The 23,634-nt window shown below is 42.0% G+C and overlaps 1 protein-coding gene across 7 annotated transcripts in view; it reads left to right on the top strand.

The window, feature by feature from the left end:
* Positions 1-23,634, top strand: part of MYO9A (myosin IXA) — a 160,740-nt gene that overhangs the window by 114,235 nt on the left and 22,871 nt on the right. For 4 of the 7 annotated variants that reach the window (XM_061595942.1, XM_061595939.1, XM_061595937.1 and 1 more), the window contains 8 exons: positions 7,733-9,382; positions 11,322-11,403; positions 12,159-12,374; positions 18,341-18,453; positions 20,105-20,262; positions 21,042-21,250; positions 22,000-22,116; positions 22,812-23,000. In XM_061595942.1, the coding sequence (XP_061451926.1) occupies positions 7,733-9,382; positions 11,322-11,403; positions 12,159-12,374; positions 18,341-18,453; positions 20,105-20,262; positions 21,042-21,250; positions 22,000-22,116; positions 22,812-23,000 (2,734 nt within the window). The remainder of the gene's footprint in view (positions 1-7,732; positions 9,383-11,321; positions 11,404-12,158; positions 12,375-18,340; positions 18,454-20,104; positions 20,263-21,041; positions 21,251-21,999; positions 22,117-22,811; positions 23,001-23,634) is intronic. The other 3 variants (XM_061595938.1, XM_061595941.1, XM_061595944.1) reach the window with 3 other exon arrangements.

Raw genomic sequence — 23,634 nt, forward strand, 5'->3', positions numbered from 1 at the left:
AGAGAAGACTAAAAAGTATGGTATCATTATTTTCTCTTTACTTCCTTATTTCTTACATTTTATTATTCCTAGTAATGGTGATTTGAGTATTAATAAATACTAATTATTTTTATTATTAATATCTCATTCTTCCTCCCAAAGGAGCCCAAAGCGAATAAATGTTGATCGTATATTGATTTTTCTTTTTTGTTTTATTTCGTTTTCATTCCTAAGAATTTGGGTTGGGGTTGCTCACAACTTTATAAGCTCATCAAAAGATCAGTGAACTCTGATGTAAATGAAAGAAGACCTTGGGAACTATTTGGACCTGGTTGGTTACAGAAGAAATGAGGGTGGGTGATCACTTGAAGAATAGAAACAAGGGGTTTGCACCTCCCACAAGATTCAGTTGGGCCAGTCTGTTTTTTTAAAAAATGAAACTTTGTTCCTTCCCCACTGACTGTTATAAGGCAATGAGAATACCTATAACTTTCCCACTTTGGCAGATGTGGGTGAAAACCACAGATGTAATAGCGTCTCCAGAGTGTGTACTACTTGCCAAATCAGAGGAAAACTTTTTGAGGGTTCTTGTGCTGGGAAATTTCTAAGAAATTGATTCCCCCTCCAAAAAAAATAGTTTTCGGGCTAGACGCCTTTTAAAGTTGATTTGTGTGGTGGATGGGGACTAGAATGGGATTTGCTGTTCTCCCTGTGGACACTAATTCAGTGGCATTAGGTAGGTGCCCTCAAAAGATACTACACCCAGAGCAGCAAGCAAAGTGTTTTGATTTGGAGAGTAGGCTGGCATGGGCATTGGAAACTTCCACCTCATGGACCCATCATTCCTCCCCCCAAATCTTCCATAGTTCAGCTAACAAAGAGAGGGGAACTTGAGAGTGAAAGGGGAATTTCATTCTTGTCCTGCCCTGCACCCCTCTTGCCCTTCTTGACTGACTTCTCTGACTCTTCCTTGAGCAAGAGGGGTGGTTCTGTCTGTGCTGGGATTATATGGGGGTTGGGGAGGCAAAACACTACATTACCTTAACATAAACACACACTTTCTCATGCATTAAAACATACTTTGTAGAGGTATAATTACCAGGGATAGGTGCTCTGACTGCTAGATGGCAAGTCTACCTATCTATTTATTTGTTTAATTTATATCCCACCTTTCCTCCCAAGGTGACCTCAGGGCAGCAAAGTACGAGTGATAAATCATGTCAAACAAATCCAGCAGAGGCAGACTGGGATAATGATCTCTACTTAGAAGGCTTGTTGAAAGAGAGAGGTCTAATATTTAAGGGGAGTGAATTCCAAAGTGTAGATGCCAAAACTCTGAAGGCCCACTTCCTATGTTGTGCAGAATGGTTGAGATGGTATCTGCGGGAGGCATTCACCTGCAGAGTGCAGTGATCAACTGAGTATATAAGGGGTGAGATGATGTTTCAGGTTTCCTGGTCCCAAACTGAATAGGGCTTTATACACCCAAACGAGCACTTTGAACTTAGCGCGGTAACTAATTGGCAGCCAGTGCACTTCTTTTAGCAGTGGGGTAACATGTTGGTGATGTTCTGCTCCATTTTGCACCAGCTGCAGCTTCCAGATGAGTCTTAGGGACAGCCCCACAAAGAATGCACTGCAGTAATCCAGCCTTGAGGTTATCAGCACATGGACGACATTGCTTAGGCTAGCATGGTCCACAAACGGACATGACTGTGGTATCAGCTGAAGCTGGTAAAAGGCTGTCCTAGCCACTGAGGTCACCTGGGCCTCTAACAACAAAGATGGATTCAGGAACAACCCCAGAGTACGGGCCTGATTTTTCAGGGGGAGTACAACCCCAATCAAACAGGCAGTTGACCAACTATCCAGATTTGAGAACCACCTACCATCAGTGCTTCCATCTTTCTAGGATTCCAAGTCAGTATGTTGGCCCTCATCCAGCCCACTATTGAGTCCAGGCACTAGTCCAGGATTTGCACAGCCTCTTCCGATTCAGATGTTGCTGAGAAATAGAGCTGAGTATCATCAGCATAGTTCTGACATCTCACTCCAAATCTCCCAATGACCTCTCCCAAAGGCTTCATATAGATGTTAAACAGCATTGGGTACAAGATGGTACCCTCAGCACCCCACAGCACAACTGCCAGGGGGCTGAAAGACAATCACCCAATCATGTTCTCTGAAATCAGCCCTGGAGATGGGATCAGAACCACTGTAAAACAGTGCCTCTGATACCCATCTCACCAAGTCAGCTCAGAAGGATACCATGGTCAATGGGATCAAAAGCCACCGAGAGACTGAATAAAGATAACAGGGTCACACTTCCTCTGGCCTCCTCTTGACTCAAGGCTGATTTGATCCCAGATCTGAACAGAGAATGAAATGTTTCAAGATAATCTGTTTCATCCGAGAGTGCTTCCAATTGTTGCACCACAACTGTCTCGATCACCTTCCTTAAAAAGAAACTGGGTAACTGGGTGGTAGTTGTCACAAACCAGTTCACATTTAAAGCTGAATCTGTCACTTTATGATTTCCGAAACAATATGAGAACCAAAACAAGCCATCCTTCGAAAAGAATACTTATCTGAATTTCTCCAACCAATATTTACAAAAATGCACTTATTAAGAGAAAGTGTGCATAAAAAAGTGTATTCCTGAAAAAAAACCATACAAAATGCATTCTATTAAGAGAATCCATCCCTAATCCAGGGTGGGCTTTTTCAAGAGCAGTCAGATCACCACCTCTTTCCGGGAGCCAGGACCACTCCCTCCTGCAAGGATGCATTGACCACCCCCTGGATCGACTTAGTCATACCCCCTTAGCAAGCTTTAATAAGCCAAGAGGGCAAGTGTCAAGATATGTTGCTGGCTGCATCATCGAGAGCACCTTGTCCACATCAGTCTAGTAGTTCAGAATGACAAGGAGGAAGGAGAAGTGGGGGCTGTGGTGCCAGACGTGTTATGCTATTCTAGGTGGATGTGGAGTTCTTATCTCAAAAGATACTGTCTTCTGTCCAGGCTGTTACATTATTTTCCCCAGCTATCAGGGGATCAGTTGCTCATGCCTTTTGCTCCCTGGATGATAGTCTATCAAGTAGGTATAGAGTGCCTCCAGGCAGGAATTGCAGTACAGCTGCAACGGGATTAGGTTGCCCTTGTTACGTGACCCCCAGTTTATTTTCTGCCTCGCGTCCAGGCAGTTGCTCTTTAAGCTCCTTCAGTCTTTGGTTTTTCTAATTTATTGTGACTTTTATGTGCTCCTGAATCTCCCTTTCTTGCCTAACCTCATGAATGGCGACTCTTCCTCCACTCCTGGTTACTACCCTTGGCACCCCTTCCCTCCTTTCTTTTGGGAGGCAGTGGTTTCCTCAGCTTTCATTCCTCACTAACTTCACTTACCTTTTCCTTTTCCACTTGCGTTTTAAAAAACAACCACAATCCCTTCTCCTGTCTGTCTGCCTTTTCTCCTGTCACCTTCCTGATACATTGGAGCAGGACTCAGTATTTTTGGACTGAATCAGTGCCTGCTGCTGGCGTTTGTGCTCGGGGCCTTTTTAATGTTACAGCTGGCTTCACCATTTTCTTCTCCACAACCCATGTACATAAGTTGAGTACAATGATGAATCTCTCTGTTGCTGAAAGCCAGACTGCTTCAATGGCCACTGCCATGGGCTAGCATTCTGAGGCAGTAGCTTTGGGCTCTGCCCGCACTACTCCTCCAACACAGCAGCTTGTTTCCCTTTCCCCATTGGTCCCTCCGCTTATGGATTTGCCTCCCAGGAAGGCGCTTAAAAAATCAAAGCACAAAATGGCTTCGCCTCCCAGGAGATCTCAGCTCTGGCAGACAGGCCTGGGGCCAGAACTGTTTCTGATGCTCCAACGCAGTCTGGAGGGAGATTATGTGGTGCCTCAGGATCCAAAGGTGGCGGATTGCAGCAGCAGTCTTGTCAATACTGACAGTGACACCCCTTCAATGGGGGGACGCCTGCTACTTTTTTCCCAGTCATGGTGCCATATCAACTCAAATGGGTGTTCGAAGTGATTCAGGAAGGTTACAAGATAGAGCTTCAAAGTTTTCCTCCCAACTGTTTCCTTTCCTCACCCCCATCTCCAGTTGCCTCCAGAAGTGCTGGGCAGTGGAGGAAGCTATTCAACACCATCTGTTGATCCAAGCCATCAAGGAAGTGCATCCCAACAAATCATTCTTAGGAGTTTACTCCATTTTCTTTGTCATGCCCAAACGAGACAAATCGTGGAGAGCTATCTTAGATTTAAAATTTCTAAATCAGTTTGTCCATTACAGAAGATTCAGGATGCAGTCCCTCGTATCCAGCAGAGAGGCCCTGCAAGCTCTGGTCTATCTTCATGTGCCATTCACCCACAACACGGAATAACCCAGCTATGCATAAGGGGCTTGCCATTATCAATATCAGGCAATGCCCTTCAGACTGTCCTCCACCGCTCAGGTCTTCATGAAAGTGATGGTCACCCTAGTGGCCAACCACCGGCTCCGGGGTGTCCCATCTTTATCCATATCTTGATGACCTTTTGATTTGTTCTGAAGTGCTGCTCACACAGAAACAGATGTTTGCCTCAGCTTTCATGTCCTCTTTGCTCATGGATTCCTAGTCAACAAACCCAAGAGTCATCTGGTGCCTACACAAAGGCTTTAACATCTGGGGATGGTTCTGGATACTCTAGCTGCCTTGATCCTGCTCTCCCTGGAATGTGTGACTGCAATCTGTGAGGCTGCTGAGATCCTCCTGACAGCACCCTTGGCAGACCTGATGTTTCTAGCCAAAGTTCTTGGCCTGTTCATTTTGGTGATACAAATTGTGCCTTGGGCCCATCATCATATGCGGCAGCTTCAATGGTTGCTTCTCCCCCTACCAGCAAGATATCATGTACACCAGACATCGCATGCAGCCACCAGTCCTCCAAGAGTCCTTCCAGTGGTGGACATCATTACCCATTACAATGGGAGACTCATTTCCAGATCCCCACCACACAGTGATTACTGTGTCCGGATGGGGAGCACACTATTATTTTGAGTTCATTCAGGGTCAGTGGATGCCAGAGGAAAGTTCACAGCATCAATAGACTGGAACTCCGCACTGCTAGATTGGCTATTCAGTACTTCATCCGGAGCTTCAATATCTGCCATGTTCTCCTCTGCATGGACAATAATGCTGTGAAAGCCCACGTCAATCAGCGGGGGGGGGTGGTCTTGGAGCCTCCAGGCCAAGGCTGCCCAGCTAATGTCCAGGGCAGAGACCCACACCAAGTCTGTTCTGTCTGAACGCCTCAGTGGAGGGCTGAATTCAACTGTGGACTGGCTCAGTCAACAGCAGGTCAAAACAGGGGACTGGATAATACATCCACTCAATGTTTATCAAACCCCAGAGAAGTTACAGTTTTTTTCACACAGATCTTTTTGCCTCCCTGTCCAATCATCAGATGTGCAGGTTTTTCTCATGTTATCCATTATCCCGGGAGGCAGGAGTGGATGCCTTGGCGGTTTCTTGGCCCCAGTGACTTCTAAGAACATAAGAACATAAGAAGAGCCTGCTGGATCAGGCCAGTGGCCCATCTAGTCCAGCATCCTGTTCTCACAGTGGCCAACCAGGTGCACCTTTCCGCCAATCCCCCTCATTGTTTGCATTCTGAGGAAAGTATGGGAGGAACAGGTGGAAGTTGTCCTGATAGCTCTGTTTTGGCCTCGCCACCTCAGGTTTTCCGAGATGCTCTGGCTGTTGACGGGACCATTGGATTCTTTCTGTTCACCCGAATCTTCTGACCCAAGGACTGGTATCTCATCCAGCTTGGTGATTGAGTGGTGCTACCTAAGTGAAGCTGGGTTGTCTCAGGATGTCACTGACACAATTGTGGCATCCTGCCATCCTTCTGCCAAGTGGATCTATAGCTCTACATGGCACACATTCGTAACTTGGTGTTCACATAATCTCATTACACCCCTTGAAGCTTCTGTGCCACAAATTCTGCGTTTTCTTCAGGACGATCTTAATTTGGGCCTCGGACTAAATATGTTGCATGGACAAATGTTGGCCATGACTTTGGTCCTCTCGCTGAGTTCCTCACAGTCATTTGCATTTTATCCATGGATCAAGTGTTTTCTGAAAGGGATGCCCTCCAGTGATGCACAGATTTCCTTTGTGGAATCTCCACAAGGTGTTGGTTGCTCTTCAGTATCCACCCTTTGAACCTCTCCATTTGGTATGTTGTGGATTTTGTCTTTTAAAGTCCTATTTTTTGTGGCAATTATGTCAGCCCAACATATTTCTGAGCTGAATGCATTGTCTGTGGCAAAGCATCTTTGTGTCTTCCATATGGATAGGGTGGTGTTACGTCTGATTCCGTCCTTTGCCTTTAAAGTGAACTCCATGTTTCATCAAGAGCAAGAATTCTTTCTGCCTGCCTTTTGCAAGGATCCTGTCCATCCTCTGGAGAAGGCTTAGCACTCGCTTGACATTCGGAGTGTGTTAAAGGTGTGTATCAACTGCACAAGGGACATCAGACTAACTGAATCCTTATTTGTCTTTTTATCCATGTTGTTTGGGAAAGAAAGCTTCCAATTCTACTCTTTCGTGTTGGCTATGAGCCTGTATTAAATAAGTTTACAAATGCTTGCACTTACGTGTTCCCTGTGGGGTCATTGGCCATTCCATGAAATCGGAAGTAGGTACAGTGGCCTTTTCTGTTAATATTCCTTTGCAGGGCTGCAACTTGGTCTTTGCCCAACTCATTCATTCACCATTACAAGGTTGATGCTTATGCCTTGACTGATGTGGCCTTTGGTCGACATGTGCTTCAACATGTTATTCCCTGAGGGTGCTTAGTACTGCTTGAGTACATCCCATTTGATGGACTGTCATCCAGGGAGAAGAGGACTTGGTCCTTACTTGAACATAATTTCTCCTGGATGATAGTCCATCAAGGTCCACCCTGCTGTTGTGAGTAGTTTGGCTGCTCATTGCATGCTGTTTGCTCATCTGTTAATACTGTCTGTGATTGCTCTGTGTCCTCTGTTAGGGCTACAAGGCTGTTTTTTCTGGTGCTGTCATCTGTACATTTTTGCTCTTCTTTGCTGCTGCTATGTATTTGTGGTACCCAATACAGTGCTAGTTAATCTTCTACTGCTTGGAGTGTGTTCTTTTTCTATCATGAGGGAGAAGTTTCTTTTTCTGGTCTGTTTCGTTTATCCAGGTACAGCCTTCTTTGGGACTCACCATGAAATGAACTGCGGGTCATGTGACCAGGGAAACCTTGTCCCCTTTCAGCTGTTCTGCAATTCCTGCCTGCAGGCACCTGGTGGCACTCTAGACCCACTTGATGGACTATCATCCAGGAGAAATTACCTTCAGGTAAAGATCTTGAATTCTCTTTTGTTACCTTGAAAACAGGCTGTCAGCACATGGTCAGAGAGACCTTAATCCTGTAACACTGGTGATTGGGTATGTGATTGGGTATTCTTCCAGACTGAAGTCACACTTACTGAGCCCTAATTGAATGCTAAGTTTTGAGGAGATAAGGCATCGCAGGCTTGAGCATGCATCTTTCGTCAATTTTGTTTTGCAGTGTAACTTTGTGACAAAGCTAATATTGTACATGTAATATTGCCATATTGTTAGAAGAACTAGCTTGGATGCGAAAGGGAGGTTCTGATAAAGAGAAGGATGACAAATTTGCAGCAAATAAAGTCAAAATCTGTTTTCTTTTTTAAAAAAATAGGTTCAGAACTTTAAAGGAGCAGAGATTGAGGAATATGATGGTAAAAGAAGAGGATGGACTGGTACCAGCTGACAATTTAGACATTAAGGGTTCAGACCCTACCAAATGGGAAGATCGTTCATTTGATGAGAGAGTGAAGGCTGTGGAAGAATATAAGTCAGTGATAGAAAACAGGGTGGGTCAATTTGATCCCTCTGATAGTTCTATGTCTTTGTACAACAAACACCACAAGAGAGCCAACTTTCAGAGTGGAGAGAGCTTAGATGAGGAGCTTCTTGTGAGAGAGAGACCTAAGTCGTTAGAAGACCTGAACCAAAAAAAAGGAGTTCGTGCAAAACGAGAGAGCCGGCGGATGCGTGAATTGGAACAGGCCATCTTTAGCTTGGAGTTGCTTAAGGTCCGGTCCACTGGTGGGGCGTCACCCTCAGAGGAGCATCAGTGGTCCCCAGAGTTAATTTCTGAAGGCATGAAGTCTCCCCAAGAAACTCCAGAGAGTGAGAGTTCTCAGGGAAGTCTAGAGATGCTGACCCATGAGGAGACTCAGAAGAGCAAGCAGAACCCTGTCTTACCACACAACCCTGTTCACAGAGACTCATTACCAGATAGTCCTACATCTGGCAATGCTCAAGGTATACCCATTCTTGCTGCTGATGTAAATAAAAAGGTGTCTGATAGAAAAAGGTCAGTCTCAAGTTCTGAATTACCAGAGTGCCTTGCTGCTAAAGATGGGCCTGCCTGTGATTCTCACGGTGTTCTCTATAACATGCATGCAAGAGAGCCGCTAATTTCAAGTAGCCTTCCTACATTTTACCTGCCACCACAGGATAATCTGAAAACTGGCCATTCGGTTATAGAGAATAACCTGAGGAACAAACGAAAGGAAGTAGGGGGCAAGTTTTTCTTCCCAGAAGTCAAGCAAAATGCTGAATTGGAAAGGGCAGAGCAGAACAGAGCCTTTCATGGGGAATGCCGGCCTTCTTTCAGAGGAGAAGAGGGATCACTTCTTACTACTTCAGAAATGCTGTCTTCTGAGTCGATTATCAAGAAGCTGGAGAAGCTAAATGTGGAGAAGGAAGAGCGACAGAAACAAAAGCAATTGCAGAATGAGAGAGAAATGATGGAGCAGATTCGACAGCAGAAGGAAATCTTGGGGAAACAACGTAAAGTTTTTGAAGAGCTTGAGAGGCAAGAGAATGAACAGAATAGGAACAGGGAGTCCTCCCAAGGAACCTCTCTCAGGTCACCAAACAAAATAGGCAGGCCTCAGTCTCTCCTCATTGTGAATCCCCAGGACAAAGAGGACCACTATCTTACAAGTACTGAACCCACTTCATTGGTAGATATTAAAGATCTTATTGTAACCAAAAAAGGAACCCCACCTGCTTGCCAGAAAGCCCAGAAGGAAAGTACTATCATCATGTTCCTGGAACAAAAGGAAGGTGAGACTCCAGTTGTCCAGGAGTCTTCTGGAGCAGATCAGTTGAACTTGCAAGTGGGTACTGAATCTCAGGAAGGCTTGAGCAATCCACCTGCAAGAGAGAAACGATTCCGGTTGCCCCGAATTCCTCGCCAGGGCACTGATACTTCTTCTAGCGAGACCAGACGTGGTTCCATTTTCTTTACCCCAAAGGATAGTCACATGGGTCTTAAGTGAGTATAAGCTTGCAGTATTTCCTTTACAATTTTCATGAAACTGTTACCTGAGCCCTCCTGAAAACGATAACAGCTTGGAGGAAAACAAAAACAAAAAGAGATTCCTCCCCCAGGAAAGCAACATACAAGGAAAATGCCAATATGCATACAAGCTGTCAACATCAAAATGGCATACTACACCTGGGAGATGGATTGTTAATGTACTAGTAAAGAACCTCCGTGGCACAGAGTGGTAAGCGGTGGTAACGCAACCGAAGCTCTGCTCACGGCAGGAGTTCGATTCCAACGGAAGGAGGAAGTCGAATCTCCAGTAAAAGGGGTCGAGGTCTACCCAGCCTTCCATCCATCCGTGGTCGGTAAAATGAGTACCCGGCATATGCTGGGGGGTAAAGAAAGGCCGGGGACAGAACTGGCAATCCCACCCCATATATACGGTCTGCCTAGTAAACGTCGCAAGATGTCACCCTAAGAGTCGGAAATGACTCGCACTATAACTGCGGGGACACCTTTAGTTTACCTTTCATACTTCTATTGTTCTATTCGTGTTCTTTAAAAATAGGTTCTATTTTTAGTATACATTGTATGTTCTGTTTTCTTTTCCATCTGTATGCATATTGGCTTTCCCCTCATCCTTTCTTACATAGGAGCATTTGTAAGTTACCTCCAACCCAGTATTAATGACGAGAAGGGCTGTCTATATACCTGTTGATGCTAGGGGTGGGGGATGTTATACTCTGGACTTGACAAATCAATATTCTGCCCCCCAAATTCTTCAACCTAATTGAAATACTCAGTTTGAGTGGTTTTCCATATATTCTGTTTTTCATAATCTAGGTTTCTTCTATATATAGTGAGGATTAAGAACCTATTCAGAGGGCTGAAATGTCTGTCCTCTTATTTGGTCCTTGTTAGTTTCTGAAACTAACCTGTCCCACAATATGGAAATAATCATACTGATCTACCTTAAATGGCTATTGTAAGGATTGCAACAGACTTACAGAACATGTGGTCCTCCAGATATTGGACTACAGCTCCCTTATTCCCTGATGATTGTCCATGCTGGCTGGGGCTGATGGGAGTTGTAGTCTAGCAGCAACTGGAAGGCCGTTTGTTTCCATTTCTGGATTACAATAATGTATGTGAAGCACTTTGAACATTGAACATGGCTACTAGCCATGATGGCTGTGCTCTGCCACCCTAGTCAGAGGCAGCATGCTTCTGAAAACCAGTTGCCGGAAGCCTCAGGAGGGGAGAGTGTTCTTGCACTCGGGTCCTGCTTGCGGGCTTCCCCCAGGCACCTGGTTGGCCACTGTGAGAACAGGATGCTGGACTGGATGGGCCACTGGCCTGATCCAGCAGGCTCTTCTTATGTTCTTATGTTCTTATGATATCTGGTTAGTATCATCACTCTCTAGCCTATCTTTCCAGCACAAAGATTAGAGGTTGTATCCTACTCAAAGTAGACATATTAAAATTAATGAACCTGTTAGTCATGTCAATTAATTTTAATGGGCCTATTCTTAGGACTGACATTGACTACAACCCTAGAAGCTTGCTAAAATAGTATTTTCAGGATGCTGAATTCTGTGCCCCAAACAACTTACCTGCATCCTCTCCTCTTTTGTTTGTTGTGCACCCAATCTAGGGGGCCAGTCTGCATGATGGTTCTCTTTTTTATATGTTTGAGCAGAATAGCAATGAAGGTACATGAGATTGCACTTGTGCTTCAAGGATCACAACTTGACACTCCTCTGTGTTGGAAGCTGTCTATTTAATGTATTTGCTTGTGATCAGCAAATGTTGCACACCGCTATCTGAACACGAGTCCAGAATTACAGTTAGTGACTTGATGGTGCCTTTCCCAAGCTATGCATCCTTAAATATTTATAGGATCTGTTTTGGATGAATTTAAAATAATTTTGTTTTCTCGTTTCAGCAAAGAATCTTCAGCACGTCAGCTTCTTCCAAAAGAAGAGCACAGAAAGCCATTAAAGGTTCCTGGACAAGGCAGGGGAGAGGTAAGCAACAACATTTTCTCCTTGATAGAGTTTTTTATTCTGCTGGCTACCTTCCAAAACTGTAAAGAGTGGGTACTGGTAATATAAGAGCATATGTAAAGGTGAGGGCAGGGGCACAAGATTTTATCAGTAGGGGAGTTGAAGGATTTAAGAGCACTCTATACACAGCAGTACAAAGGTGAACCATTTGCTTGGTGTTCACTGAGATGGTAAGGCTGTTTCTGAGCTGTACTACTTAAGACTGCAGGTGGAGGATCACATTAAGTGAATGGTCTTTCAACAAACAAATCTCTGTAGATAGAAAACTAGCATGTTCAGGAAAAAGCTGAGCAAAGATCCTTCTCTCTGACACCTAGTTTCCTATATGGAGGGAATATTTTATATGGAGGAGGAGTTTGAAGTGTAGCCCAGCCACAGTTCTACCATCTCAGTGAGAACTAGGTCCATGTTCTTCCCTATATTGACCCTTTAGATAAGCTGCACCAAAGGCAATTGTGCTTTTTCTGGGGTTTTTTACATTATTTTTATCAGCTTCTATTACATTTTCTTTGTGCTGTCCTTCATTTGTGTCATTGGTTGCCAACTTGTTAACTTTTTTCCCTAATAACTGTTGCACTTTGGAATTGGCATTTTATTTTAATCCTTACAGTTGCATGTTCCCTTTTGTTTGACTTAAAAACTAGCAGAATCACCTGTTGTCTTTTTTGTTTGTTTAAAACATTTTCACATTGTTTGTTTTATCGTTTGGTATCAAGCAGGTCTCCAGACCAGCCCATAAAAAGAAAGCCCGCATGGCACGGACACGCTCTGATTTCTTGACTAGAGGTGCTTTTGCTGATTGGGAGGGGGACACGGAGGAAGAGGATTGCGATGACAGTTTTGAATTCCTTCTCTCCCTTGACCAACCTCCTCACCCTGAGCCCGGCTGCGCAGCCAGACTTGGGCAGCCCTGTCACAGTGACTCTGAAATGGTAATTCATCCAGCAAGCAGCTGTGTGGGAGCATCTCTTGGCTAACAAGTAGCTGTACTGACACCTTCCACTGCTGTTTCTCCCTTCTTGTAATAGTTAGCGGGTAACCTCCAAGAACATAGTCACGAGCATGCTTGCTTATTTTTTTTATTTAGCAAAATTTATATAAAATTCATAAAATCCTCTAAGTGATTTACAAACAATAAAAATTAAAATAAAACATGAAAATTATCAGTAATAGACAGTTAAAACAGGTTTTTAAAAACATTCAAAATATAATTCAAATCAACAGTAGACTAAAAGACATGTTTTAATCTCAATTGCTTCATGTCTGGATAGGCTAGCCTAAACAAAAATGTTTTAAACAAGTGCTGAAAAGAGAACAGCTTGCATCAAAAAGTCTGAGGACATCTTAGGATGGACTTGGTAAAGGATAGCTTCTGAAATACAAGGTAGCCACTTTGAGTTAGACTATTGCCATTTCTCTGCCAGTTACCAGCATTGCATCCTGATTTAGCATGAGCATGAAGTAGAACCCAGATACAGGAATTTTCAGGTGCAGGGAACAGGGTTAGCCACACCAGTGGCATCCTTGACTGCGAAACATGATTATCTTAGGGGGCAAAGCTCTTTTGCTCTTGGGAGCGCCCTTCTGATTGGGGCAAAACCTGCTTTCCATCCCTGACACATTTATTTTATTTTATTTACAAACTGCCAACTCATAAAAAATATCATGATGGAATACAATGAAATCATTAAACCACTGTAAAATCATAAAATACAGAGCAAATGACTAACATTGAATCAAATTAATTGTCTAAAATACTTGGTGAAATAAATATTTTCAGCAGATGACAAACTCAAATAAAATAAGACAGATGATGCTAGAGTGGGGTTTGCCCTCCAAGTTTAGAGAACAATAAATGAGAGGAAAGTTCTTCAGCTTGCCTGTTCTTCAAATAGAGAAACTGGAACTGAAAGGGGCATAGTGTACCTCTAAAAGTGGTGGTGGAATTGTCTTTATGCCATAGCCATGGAAAGTCTTTCTTAATTTCCTGAGGTTCAGAATCATTTACTAGCCTTCACGGCAATGAGTGCTTTTAAGTACTTGAAGCCATGGGAGCTTGGGCTATGTCCAGGTATGTGGCATCAAGCTTGTTTGTTTGAGCTTCCACTGCCAAAGCTTCATTTGTAGCAAATCCCCTTCAAAATTCATAATGATGCATGCAGTCAATTACAGATGCAACCAGGAAACCCCAAATAAGGGTAGTTTTTGACAGACTGTTCAAGTAAACACAGTTTGGCCAATCTAAAATCTTGTGTAGTCTTGTAGTGTGATCCAGTAATTTTAAGGGAAGAATGTCTTGCCATAGATTGAGGCAATCCTAGTTCTCTATCCTGAGAAAGACAAGCTGGAAGGCCTGAGTCAGAAATTCGTTTTATACTACTTCTGCATTGTGCACTTCACAGAACTCAAGCAGTTCCTTACCTAAAATAATTTTGCACAGATTTTGGTTTATGCACTTACTGCAGGTAGCATTATGTTGCTGTCATAAAACCCTCAGAAATTAAGCATTACCTGCCCAAGTGTTCTGGGTAGCCAGCTAAACCTGTAGTCTTTAAAACAGCCTTCACCAACCTGGTGCCCCCAATGTTTTGGCCTGCAACTCCATCATCTCTGGTCATTGGCCATGCTGACTGAGGCCAGTGGGAATTCCAAAGCATCTGGAGGACACTAGTCTGGGGAAGGATGCTTTAGAGGCCGTTGATGGACCTCAAAAGTGATACAAAGAAATTAGATGGGCTGTAGAGGAAGATTGCCCATATCTTAAATGTGTTTTCTGACACACTAAACACATACATACCCCAGTGTGAGCGAGTGGGTTTGCCTTCCTCTAGCAATTCCTAGCGCTTGGCTAAGGAGGGTTGCTGCCAAATATTTTAATATTTATATAACATTGAGCTCAAGGCAGCTCAGAATAATAATAGCATTAAACACTAGCGAACATTTCCGTCACTATAATAATATCAAAGTATATAAAGGAAAACCAGATTTAGCTACAGTTAATACAGTTCAGTTTAAACTCATAATACTCTTAATTCAAAATGTCAGAAATGGCTGCTGAGCACCACTCACTGCCAGATGATATAGTCTCTTTGGGAAGGGGCTCCTTCACCCAGTGCATCTGCACAATTGCAGGTAGTAAGATCTTTCATAGTTTTGTTCAGAAGGGAGGCAGAGTTGGTCTCGCTCAGCCCTGGATGAAACAAACACTTCCTTGAAAACATCAACACTATCCCAGGCGTATTCAACGTGTGAGTGAATATGTGTGGCCTTGTAAGTGTTCTCTCAGCCTCATTTTCCCATCTTGTTTATCAGAGGGAGGTGACCGTGCTATTCTGTCTCTACATATTCCTTATTATCGGGCTAATAATGGAGATAACTTTGGGAATGCAGTGGTATCACATAACTGGTACCAGAGCAGGTGGTTAACATCTTCATTGATCCAGTTGTTCTTGTAATTGCCACACACAAATGATGAGTGGGTAAAGGTAGCTGAGGGTAGTGAAGTAGCTTTAAGCTTTCTCCCTTGCACACACAGGAAATGTGCTATGTTCTTGGAGGCTTACCTGTTACAAAGCACTAGTTCCACTATCAGTAAAGCCTTTCACACTGGGAATCACTGCTGTGCAAAGGGTGCTGGGCTTACTGTTTGCTTGGAGAGCTCCATGCTCAGAAGGAGCCTCATTCCTGCCACTTTTCAAAATGCTCATCTGATTATGATCCCACTGTTAACAGGTGTGATTTGCATGCAAATAGTCCTAGACCTCATCCCATTTGACTTTCTCTTTCTTCCTATGCTACCCTTGGTGCTCCACCAGCTTTTTCACTGGTACTTTGTCACACCTACTTTGGATTAGCTGCTTGCACACGCAAGCTCTGCTTTTTAGCTTATGCTGAATTACATTCTCGTTATTACATATGAAAACGGTATAAACGTGTACATATGGGTAGCAGGTACATGTGTATAAACAATACTGTATAAACAGGTGAACCTGGAAGGGAAGTGTGATTATTTTTCCCCTTGTGTATTTTGTATTTCAGGACTAAATCAGAACTGCTTTCCTAAAGATTGTAGTTTTTTACCTTTGTATCTCAGGGCCAGTTTCTCTTTCTAACCTGCCTGCTTGGAATAGGATATAGTCTGTGTCGTACTGACCATTTTTCTTGCAGTTCATTAGTGTTCAGATAATGACTAGCCTTTGAAGAGGCTGATTTTTAATCAAGTAATAAAGCAACCTGCAACACAATAGTGGATATAGGAAGGGACATCAGCGTATATTCACTGAGCACACAAGCATGTTGGATATTTATCTTGAGCTTTCAGCACAAGAAGCAGGGAAGTCAGACAATCCAACTATATGCAGAGTTGATTGTTTTCATGAGAGGAACAAAATAGATTATTGCCTCTGCACCAGTTAGTTGCTAGTGAACAAAACCAACAAAGTTGTGCATTTATCATTCACTTTTGAGTATATTAAAGTAATCTTAGGCATGGCATTGATTTAAATAAACAAATCTGATTAAGTGATAGCTGACTAGTGCAGCTGGCCATGGCAAGGCAGGGCATGGGCCACCGCAGTCCTAATCCACTGCTGCACAGGATTTAACATCTGTTTCTTGGCAGCAACCAACTTTGCATAGCAGTGTATACAGTACATGAATATAAATAAACTCATTATTTAAAAATGAAGTTGATAGTGTTCTGCATTGCATAGCATTGAGAAAGCCTTATTTTACCATTTTTATTAGTTTTGCCTCACAAGTTATATTTTTTGAATAGATTGTATGCTTGGGAATGCAAATTCAGGGGAAAATCCAACTTTTTTATGTGGCAGGAAAGTCTTCTTTAATCTTTGTTTTATGTTATTTATTTTGACACTGCATATACAGCTTAATTATATTCATCTCTAAGTGGTGTATGGTGATGGAATTTATAGTGGCTTATAAATGGAGTTTAATAGTGATGGAGCTCCAGAACAATTTTCAGTATGTAGAGAAGTTGGGAGATTGAACCAGTTATCCTCCCTAATCTGTTGCAGTTAGAGATGTATGCAGAGGTTACCATTCATCTTCTCACAAAGCATGGAGATTGAGCGGGTTTCCTAGGCTGCTATTTTCCAGAAGAGTCAGGAAAACAATTATAGCTATAGTGTCGCCATTCTCTCTTCCTTGTTGGGAATGAAAAGTATGAGGGTTGATTTCCAAGGGTGAATAACAAGGTTCAAGCTTTGCTGCAAAAAGGTGAGCCTTGATTGACTGCTTCCAGAAGTGCTGTTCTGGAATCTTGTCTTTTCAGAAAACAGGCATAATAAGTAAGCAGGTCCTCTACAGCCTTTAAGGCAATTAATGGAATATTTCTGTATAGTATATACATTCTATTGTTTTGAGTAATAGGTTAAAATGAAACTTGCCTTAGTATCCCATATGGCATAATAAATGCTTCTTACAAAAGTGCATTAACACAGCATTGAGCCAGATCCTAGCAATTTTTATCTAATTGGTATCTTACCAGATTTTTGGTGAGGTTCTCATATGCTCTCTCAACATAACTATATCAATCTAAACAGTCTTGCATTGTTAGGTGCTTCCTCAAAGTTCACTTACACTGAAAACTGAAACATTGAGCCAAATCCTGCCAGTTACTTGAATGATAACCCTTAAGTGAAATTACACTTGTTCCTCTTTCACTTGTCAGTTGCTCCAAATTCAGCATGATTTATCATGAAAAATCCACTAGGTGAACTACCACCTTCAGGGACTAATTACTTTAGAAAATGGAAGGTAATTGATCAGTTAACTGGAATCCAAAGGACATATTGTATATAAGATAGTCTTGGGGCATCTTAAAACCTAACAGACTTGTTGTGATACAAGTTGCTATGGACTAGTGTCCACTTCATCTGATACATGTAGCATATAGTTTATTCCTTGGTGCAGCGAAAAATTGTAAACACTGGGTCCCAACGGACATGAAATTACATCAAAATAGCAAGTTTCAAAAACTAGAGGGAGAACACTCCTCTGCTGCTGCTGCTGCTGATCTGAAAATTTTAAACTGAAAAAAGTAAAGGAAGAATCCAGCATGAAATTGCAGAACTAGAGTTGAACAGTAAATTTGATTTTATTCATAGGATCTCAGGAAGAATCCTTATACCATTAGACCATTGGTCCATTTTAGCTCAGTGATGGGGAACAGGATGAGTAAGGGAGAGTAAGTTATGATTATTTGTTTTATTTTTAATTTTTTAGCAGAACTGGTTCAGTGTCACTATTGGAATTGAAAATACACAGCCCATTGATTTTGATTGGCGGGAAGGAGGGCTCCATCGCTTCTCCCTCCCATTTCTCTTATTCCAGCCTCCTTACTCAATCCCAATTAAAAATATCATTTCCAATAAATCTCTGTGTTTTTCTCATATCTGAATTTCCAATAAACATTCCTTCCCACAATTCTGCCCAGAAAAGTTGTTATAACAAGCCCCTCTACCATAACAGCACCTTATAAGGAGGGTGTGAAACATTTTAAGAAGTATAACTCGAATCCATAGGCACCAACTGGCAGCTTCCAAAAATACATTAGACAAAAAAGAAAAATAGGGAGCTCCTTGCTGTTTTCTCTGCTATTGACTTTCTGAGCCAATAGTGGTGGAAGACTGGTGTATTGCATGTTTCATTCTTCTGTAACAAGGGACCTGTAGATGCTTTTGTTATATAGCTGATTCTTTGGCAACCAAGCAGAAGTCAAGGCAAGCCCCCCTTCCTGAAAGCATCTTTTTCATAGTGAGTGGTGTTCTCTGCAGCAGCTTAAATATCTCAACCATTGTAAGATGATTCTGTGACCTTGCAGTTATCCAATGACACTGTGGGTTTTGAATATTTATTGTGCTTATAATTGTTGCAGATGCTGCAGCGTTTCACATCAAGTGAAGGCCAAACAAAGCTTCACAAAACAATGTCTCAAGGAGAGATTGGAAAACTGGCAGCTGCACAGAAGACTGTAGCTACAGATGGAAGGTATCAAAGGTCTAGCAAAAAGAAGGGGAAGATAAAGTTGCTTCTGATTTTCTTTTTCCTTAGTATGCACAGTTTATTTCCTTTACATGGATTTATTTCAGAAAGCTGTTCTGGTCATCTATATACCCTGTCTTCATGTTTGCATAAAACTTCATCCATTTGAAAGGTGCATTGATGCAGATTTGAGATTAATTAAGAAAGAAAATGTTTAAATGTCTGGCTCCATTTGCAGAGTTTGTTCTCTTGACATGGGAACTGCATATGCGTGGAATGATCAGCCTAAAAACCTGTGGCAAGTAGAACATTCTAAGATTTATTTCAAACAGTTTATCCCAGGACAATTTGTACCATAAAATCAATCTGCTTTAATTTAAACTGAATCCAAATGACCAGAAGCATTTGTCTACAATAACTTTTTTTACAAGATGTTTTCACAACTGATGTATTTTTCTCTACATGAGTTATTTTGCAAATGAGTTTTCACAGGGAGCTGGTCTGTTTTGTGTCTTGGGGTTAAATTCATGCAGATTAACAAAGCAGTTATGATAAAAGGGAAGTGTTTAGCTTTGAAAAATTAACAAGCAGCTCATCGCATGGCAGAGACTTTGAGTCTGGTAGTACAAGAGCCTGACTGCATCTGTGTCACCCAGCAGTATAACAGCAAAGAAAAGTGAATAGTGTAAACCAACACTGTATTGCAGATTTTCTCAAATATCATAGATTACCTCTAAGGAGGTAATTTGTGTGAGTGGCAACTTCAGACCTACACAAGTAAAGAAAGAAGGGAACGAGTACAAGTCATTCACACCACTGCATGCAATGTCTGAGGCTTTTCTCAGCTAAAGCAGAATTTAATTGGCTACCAAATACATCCCTATAATCACCAGCAATGTCAGCCAACACAAATGAGAAGGTGTGTAGCTGACTCTGGTTATAGTGTTTGATGAAGATAGGCTGAAATTTGGTGGGGAGGGCAAGACTGTCTCTTGGCCCTGCCAAGAGAGACGTAGCCTGTGATAGGGAGGGCAGGGGAGAGCTTCCTCTTCCTCAGTAGAAGGCCCTGCATTACATCTATACTAAAAGGGCTGCATTTAATGCAAGAATGGCATTCAAACAACCTGATCTTATTGGGGATACAGAATATAAGATCCTATATAAAAGAGAGGCACTCTGACTTAATAGCAGCAGGTAGCAATTTAAGCACTGCAACATTAGCTGACTTGATTGGTTGACAAATCTTCCTGAGAATTAATGGCTTTATTATAGGGCCAGTTCAAATGCCTGTAATTGAGATGAGAAGAATGCAATGATCCACATTAAAAGAACAAACCTTCCTGATAATGTGGTTGTTTGGACATGGAGTGCCATCAAACAAATCCCATATTGAAAACTCAGGTGGTGAAGCCCTGTGTGTGTACTATACATCACCCATTATGCATGTTTGAATCTTATTCTACCAAACTCAGAGTGTGATACTGTATAGACTTGAATGCATGGGGTTGAATATTTTTACTTACATTAATTTCTTACCATTTTTCAAGTAACAGTTTGTCAAGGTGCAGGGGGCGATGTTTACATTGCAACAAGAACACATGGAATAAACATACAGCCTGACTTGAGGTAACATCTCTCATCATTTGTCTTTTAACAGGCCTCAAAGAGCCAAGATGAGATTTTGGGGGAAAGGGAGGCAGGGGGAGAAAAAAACCAGCAGGGAGAAGCTTGCGACCCAGTCAGAGCTATTGGAGTTGTATCCTGATCAAGATGCACCAGGAAGAGAGATTATTTCAGGTCTACATCTTGAAGAAGGTAAAAACAGAGGAATGGCACCATGGCATTTTTTGTACAGAATTCTAATAGTGAGGTGTTGAGAAATTGAATTGCTTATATGAGGCACAGAGAAAATATTAAGTGGCGAGTCAAAGATGCAAAGGTGTGTGCATGTACAGTATACTGTGTACGTGTACATTTTATGACAAATCAGTTTTGTTCCAAACTGTTTATGGGAAAGGAGTCTTGGCATAGGACTTGATACAGGGTGAATGCAGACAAATGCATTTGCCAAATCATAACCTATCACTTGGTAAGTTGGTTCTTTCTTGTCTTGCCAAGTAGTGAGGATAATGTTGTCACTCTTCTACACTTGAGCAGAAATCCAGGAAAGCAAAAGAGTGGCAAAATTCTCTTCACTGTTAAAAGGACCATACAGATGACCAGGTTATTGCAGTGGTTGCCAGTGCACTATGCTAAGTTACCTCTCTAGCTGTATTCTGTATCCACCCATAATTTGCCTTGAATCTTAAATTCTCCAGAATGATCCTGACAGTGCAATGCATGGAGAAGCCTTTGTGCATGCAGGAGCTCTTTGTGTGCGCATCATTATTATTTGTATGTATTACATTTGTTAGTCACTTTACACAAAAGAAAAAGTCTCAAAGCAACTTAACAAGATAACATCAAGGTTCCAGGTGCATAAGGAGCTTTGGGATTGGAGCACTGATGTTTACAATGTACGTCTGAGCTAGAACGTAGAGCTGCTCTTTGTTGAGGAAGTTCTTGATGTGACATACATTGCTTTGCACCTTTAGAGCTTACTCCTCCGAGGAGTCCTGAGTTGTCTGGCATTTATCGAAGGGAATGTAAGGAAAATAAAGAGCCATCTCCCAAAGTGAAACGAAAACGCAGCCTGAAAATCAGCAGTGTAACTATGGAGCCTGCACACTGGCAGAATGACGCTCTTCAGATCATAACCAGTGTCAGTGACTTGAAAAGCATGGATGAGTTCCTCTTGAAAAAGGTAACTTTCTTTTAGAAATGGACATTCCCACAGTCATGTATTTCATCCAGTTTGTAACCAAACTCACAAAGGATAGTTTTGTCACCACTATTAACCATTCTAGCTAAGTGAGACAATATTTGGAGAGAACATGCCACTGAATTTCAGTTAGGCACCGAAAGCTGTGCGGAATGTGATATTGCCTGCAGCCCTGTTTTGTGGGTTTCATGAAAGCATCTGTCTGGACTTTGTGAGGAACAGAATGCTGGGCTAGATTGATCCCATGGCTGGATCTAGCAGGGCTCCTCTTAATGTTATAAATCAGCAGTCATGCTTATAAATTGTTTTTTTAATGATGGGCATCTTGCTATTATATGACAGATGATATGCCTGTGGAGGGAGAACCTTGAGATATTTCAGTGAAGGTGGGGATGTAGTGTGTCTTTGTGTCCTCATCACACAAAAATACCTTGCATGTGCATTACTGCAGGACCTCTGACAAAGGGGTGGAGGGCATGTTCCCAACCCTATAATAGCCAAGTGCAGTTTGTTAGTCTTCCACATAGCAATGGTTAAAAACTGTTCTCTCAGTCCCCCTTTGGCATGGGGCTAAACCTGCTCCCTTCCCCAGGTTATCTCCTTTTCGACTGTCACAAGTTGTAATTAGTTCACACAAAGCATGATGGAATTGAGCTCATCATCTCCTCTCCCCCCCCCCTTCTCCTTTGGTCAATAAATATTGAAGCATAACTTTATTCTGTGTTTCACAGATGAATGATCTGGATAGCGAGGACTGCAAGAAGGATACTCTGGTGGATGTTGTATTCAAAAAAGCCTTGAAAGAATTCCGGCAAAATATCTTTAGTTTCTACTCTTCAGCTTTGGCAGTAAGTTGCAAGGTTACTATGCTTTGAATTAAAAACTGCAAATGGTACACTCTTGGTTGCAGAACTGCAGAACCTTTGAAATATTTCCTGATTATTACACACCACAATCACCCATTAGCTCTCATAGAAAATGGCCTTGCAGACACCCCTGTCTTAAGGAGACTGTTTTTTGTGGAGTATGTGGAAATGAGAGCTGACTTATTGACAGCAACTTGAATGGCTATTTATTATAATAGGGAAAAGGATAATCCCAAAACAGCAGAAGAATGGTTAATAATATTAAATATAGTGTGTATGAATAAGCAGAAGAATATGGTATGAGTTTAGTTTCTATCTTGTTTTGTAATAAGGGTACAGGATATAGTTGATGCGTGTAATCTAGTGGATGAAATGTAAATGTTTAGGAATAGATGTAATTATATATTATAATGTTTGTAGTGCTATCTCTGGAAATGACTGTAACAATCTTCTCTCACTCCTTTTTTCCTCTCCTATCACTTTAAGCATGTTTATCTATATGATAAAAATATTAAGAACAATAAATTTGCTACTTATAATTTGTGTTTGCAGTATAGATGTACTATTGTTGAGCTTGAATTTAAACTTTGATACTTGCTGTTCTATCCCAATTTAAAACTAAATTTAAAATATTGTAAATAAAGAGAAATACTCTTTCACTTTTCTGTGCTTAATAGATGGGTGATGGAAACAGCATCCGGTACAAGGACTTGTATGCCCTGTTTGAACAGATTCTGGAGAAAACAATGAAGCTTGAGCAGAGAGACTGGAGTGAATCCCCTGTCCGGGTCTGGGTCAATACCTTCAAGGTGTTTTTGGATGAATACATGACAGAGTATATGCCTTTGAATTATACTGCCTTAAAGGTAAACTGATCTGGCATAGTCTATGAAATGATTAGTCTTCCATTCCATTGGAATAAGGAATCACATTCTTTATGCACTTTCAGGCCTCTTTCTTGTGCCCTTACTCCCCTCTTAAAGCCTTGTTTTGCAATACAGGCATTTGGCAGTAGCCACTTTCCTTGCAGTTTGTCATATTTCTTATAGTCTCCCTGGTTAGCATGTTAAATAACAAATGCAATTAGAAAAGACTAGTTTGCAGTAATCAGCATAAAATCAGGATTAAAAAGCAACAGCAATGGGGCATGCCAGGTAGGGATGAGGCGAGGCAGTATGCACATACCTCCGGGTCAGCCACTGCCAACCCAGATCTCACAGCCACCTTGCCCTGTCCCAGCAGCACATCACCCCCAGGAAGCTGCCACTTCGCTGTCCCCACACACATATACACGCCCCACTGCTGCAGGGCATAGTGCTTACTTGAAAGTGGACATCTCCTTGATTTGGTGTAGGACCACATAGTTCTGAAAAGGCACATGGATGAAGATAATTTTTACAAACCGTAATTGTACACCTGAATGCCCACATCTTTCTAACACTCTGTTGTTCTTTAACAGATTTGGGGGGGGGCTTCAAAAGATTCTGAATTTGTTAATCT

Source organism: Rhineura floridana, chromosome 14 (genome assembly GCF_030035675.1).
Source record: "Rhineura floridana isolate rRhiFlo1 chromosome 14, rRhiFlo1.hap2, whole genome shotgun sequence".
NCBI classification, from domain to species: Eukaryota; Metazoa; Chordata; class Lepidosauria; order Squamata; family Rhineuridae; genus Rhineura; species Rhineura floridana.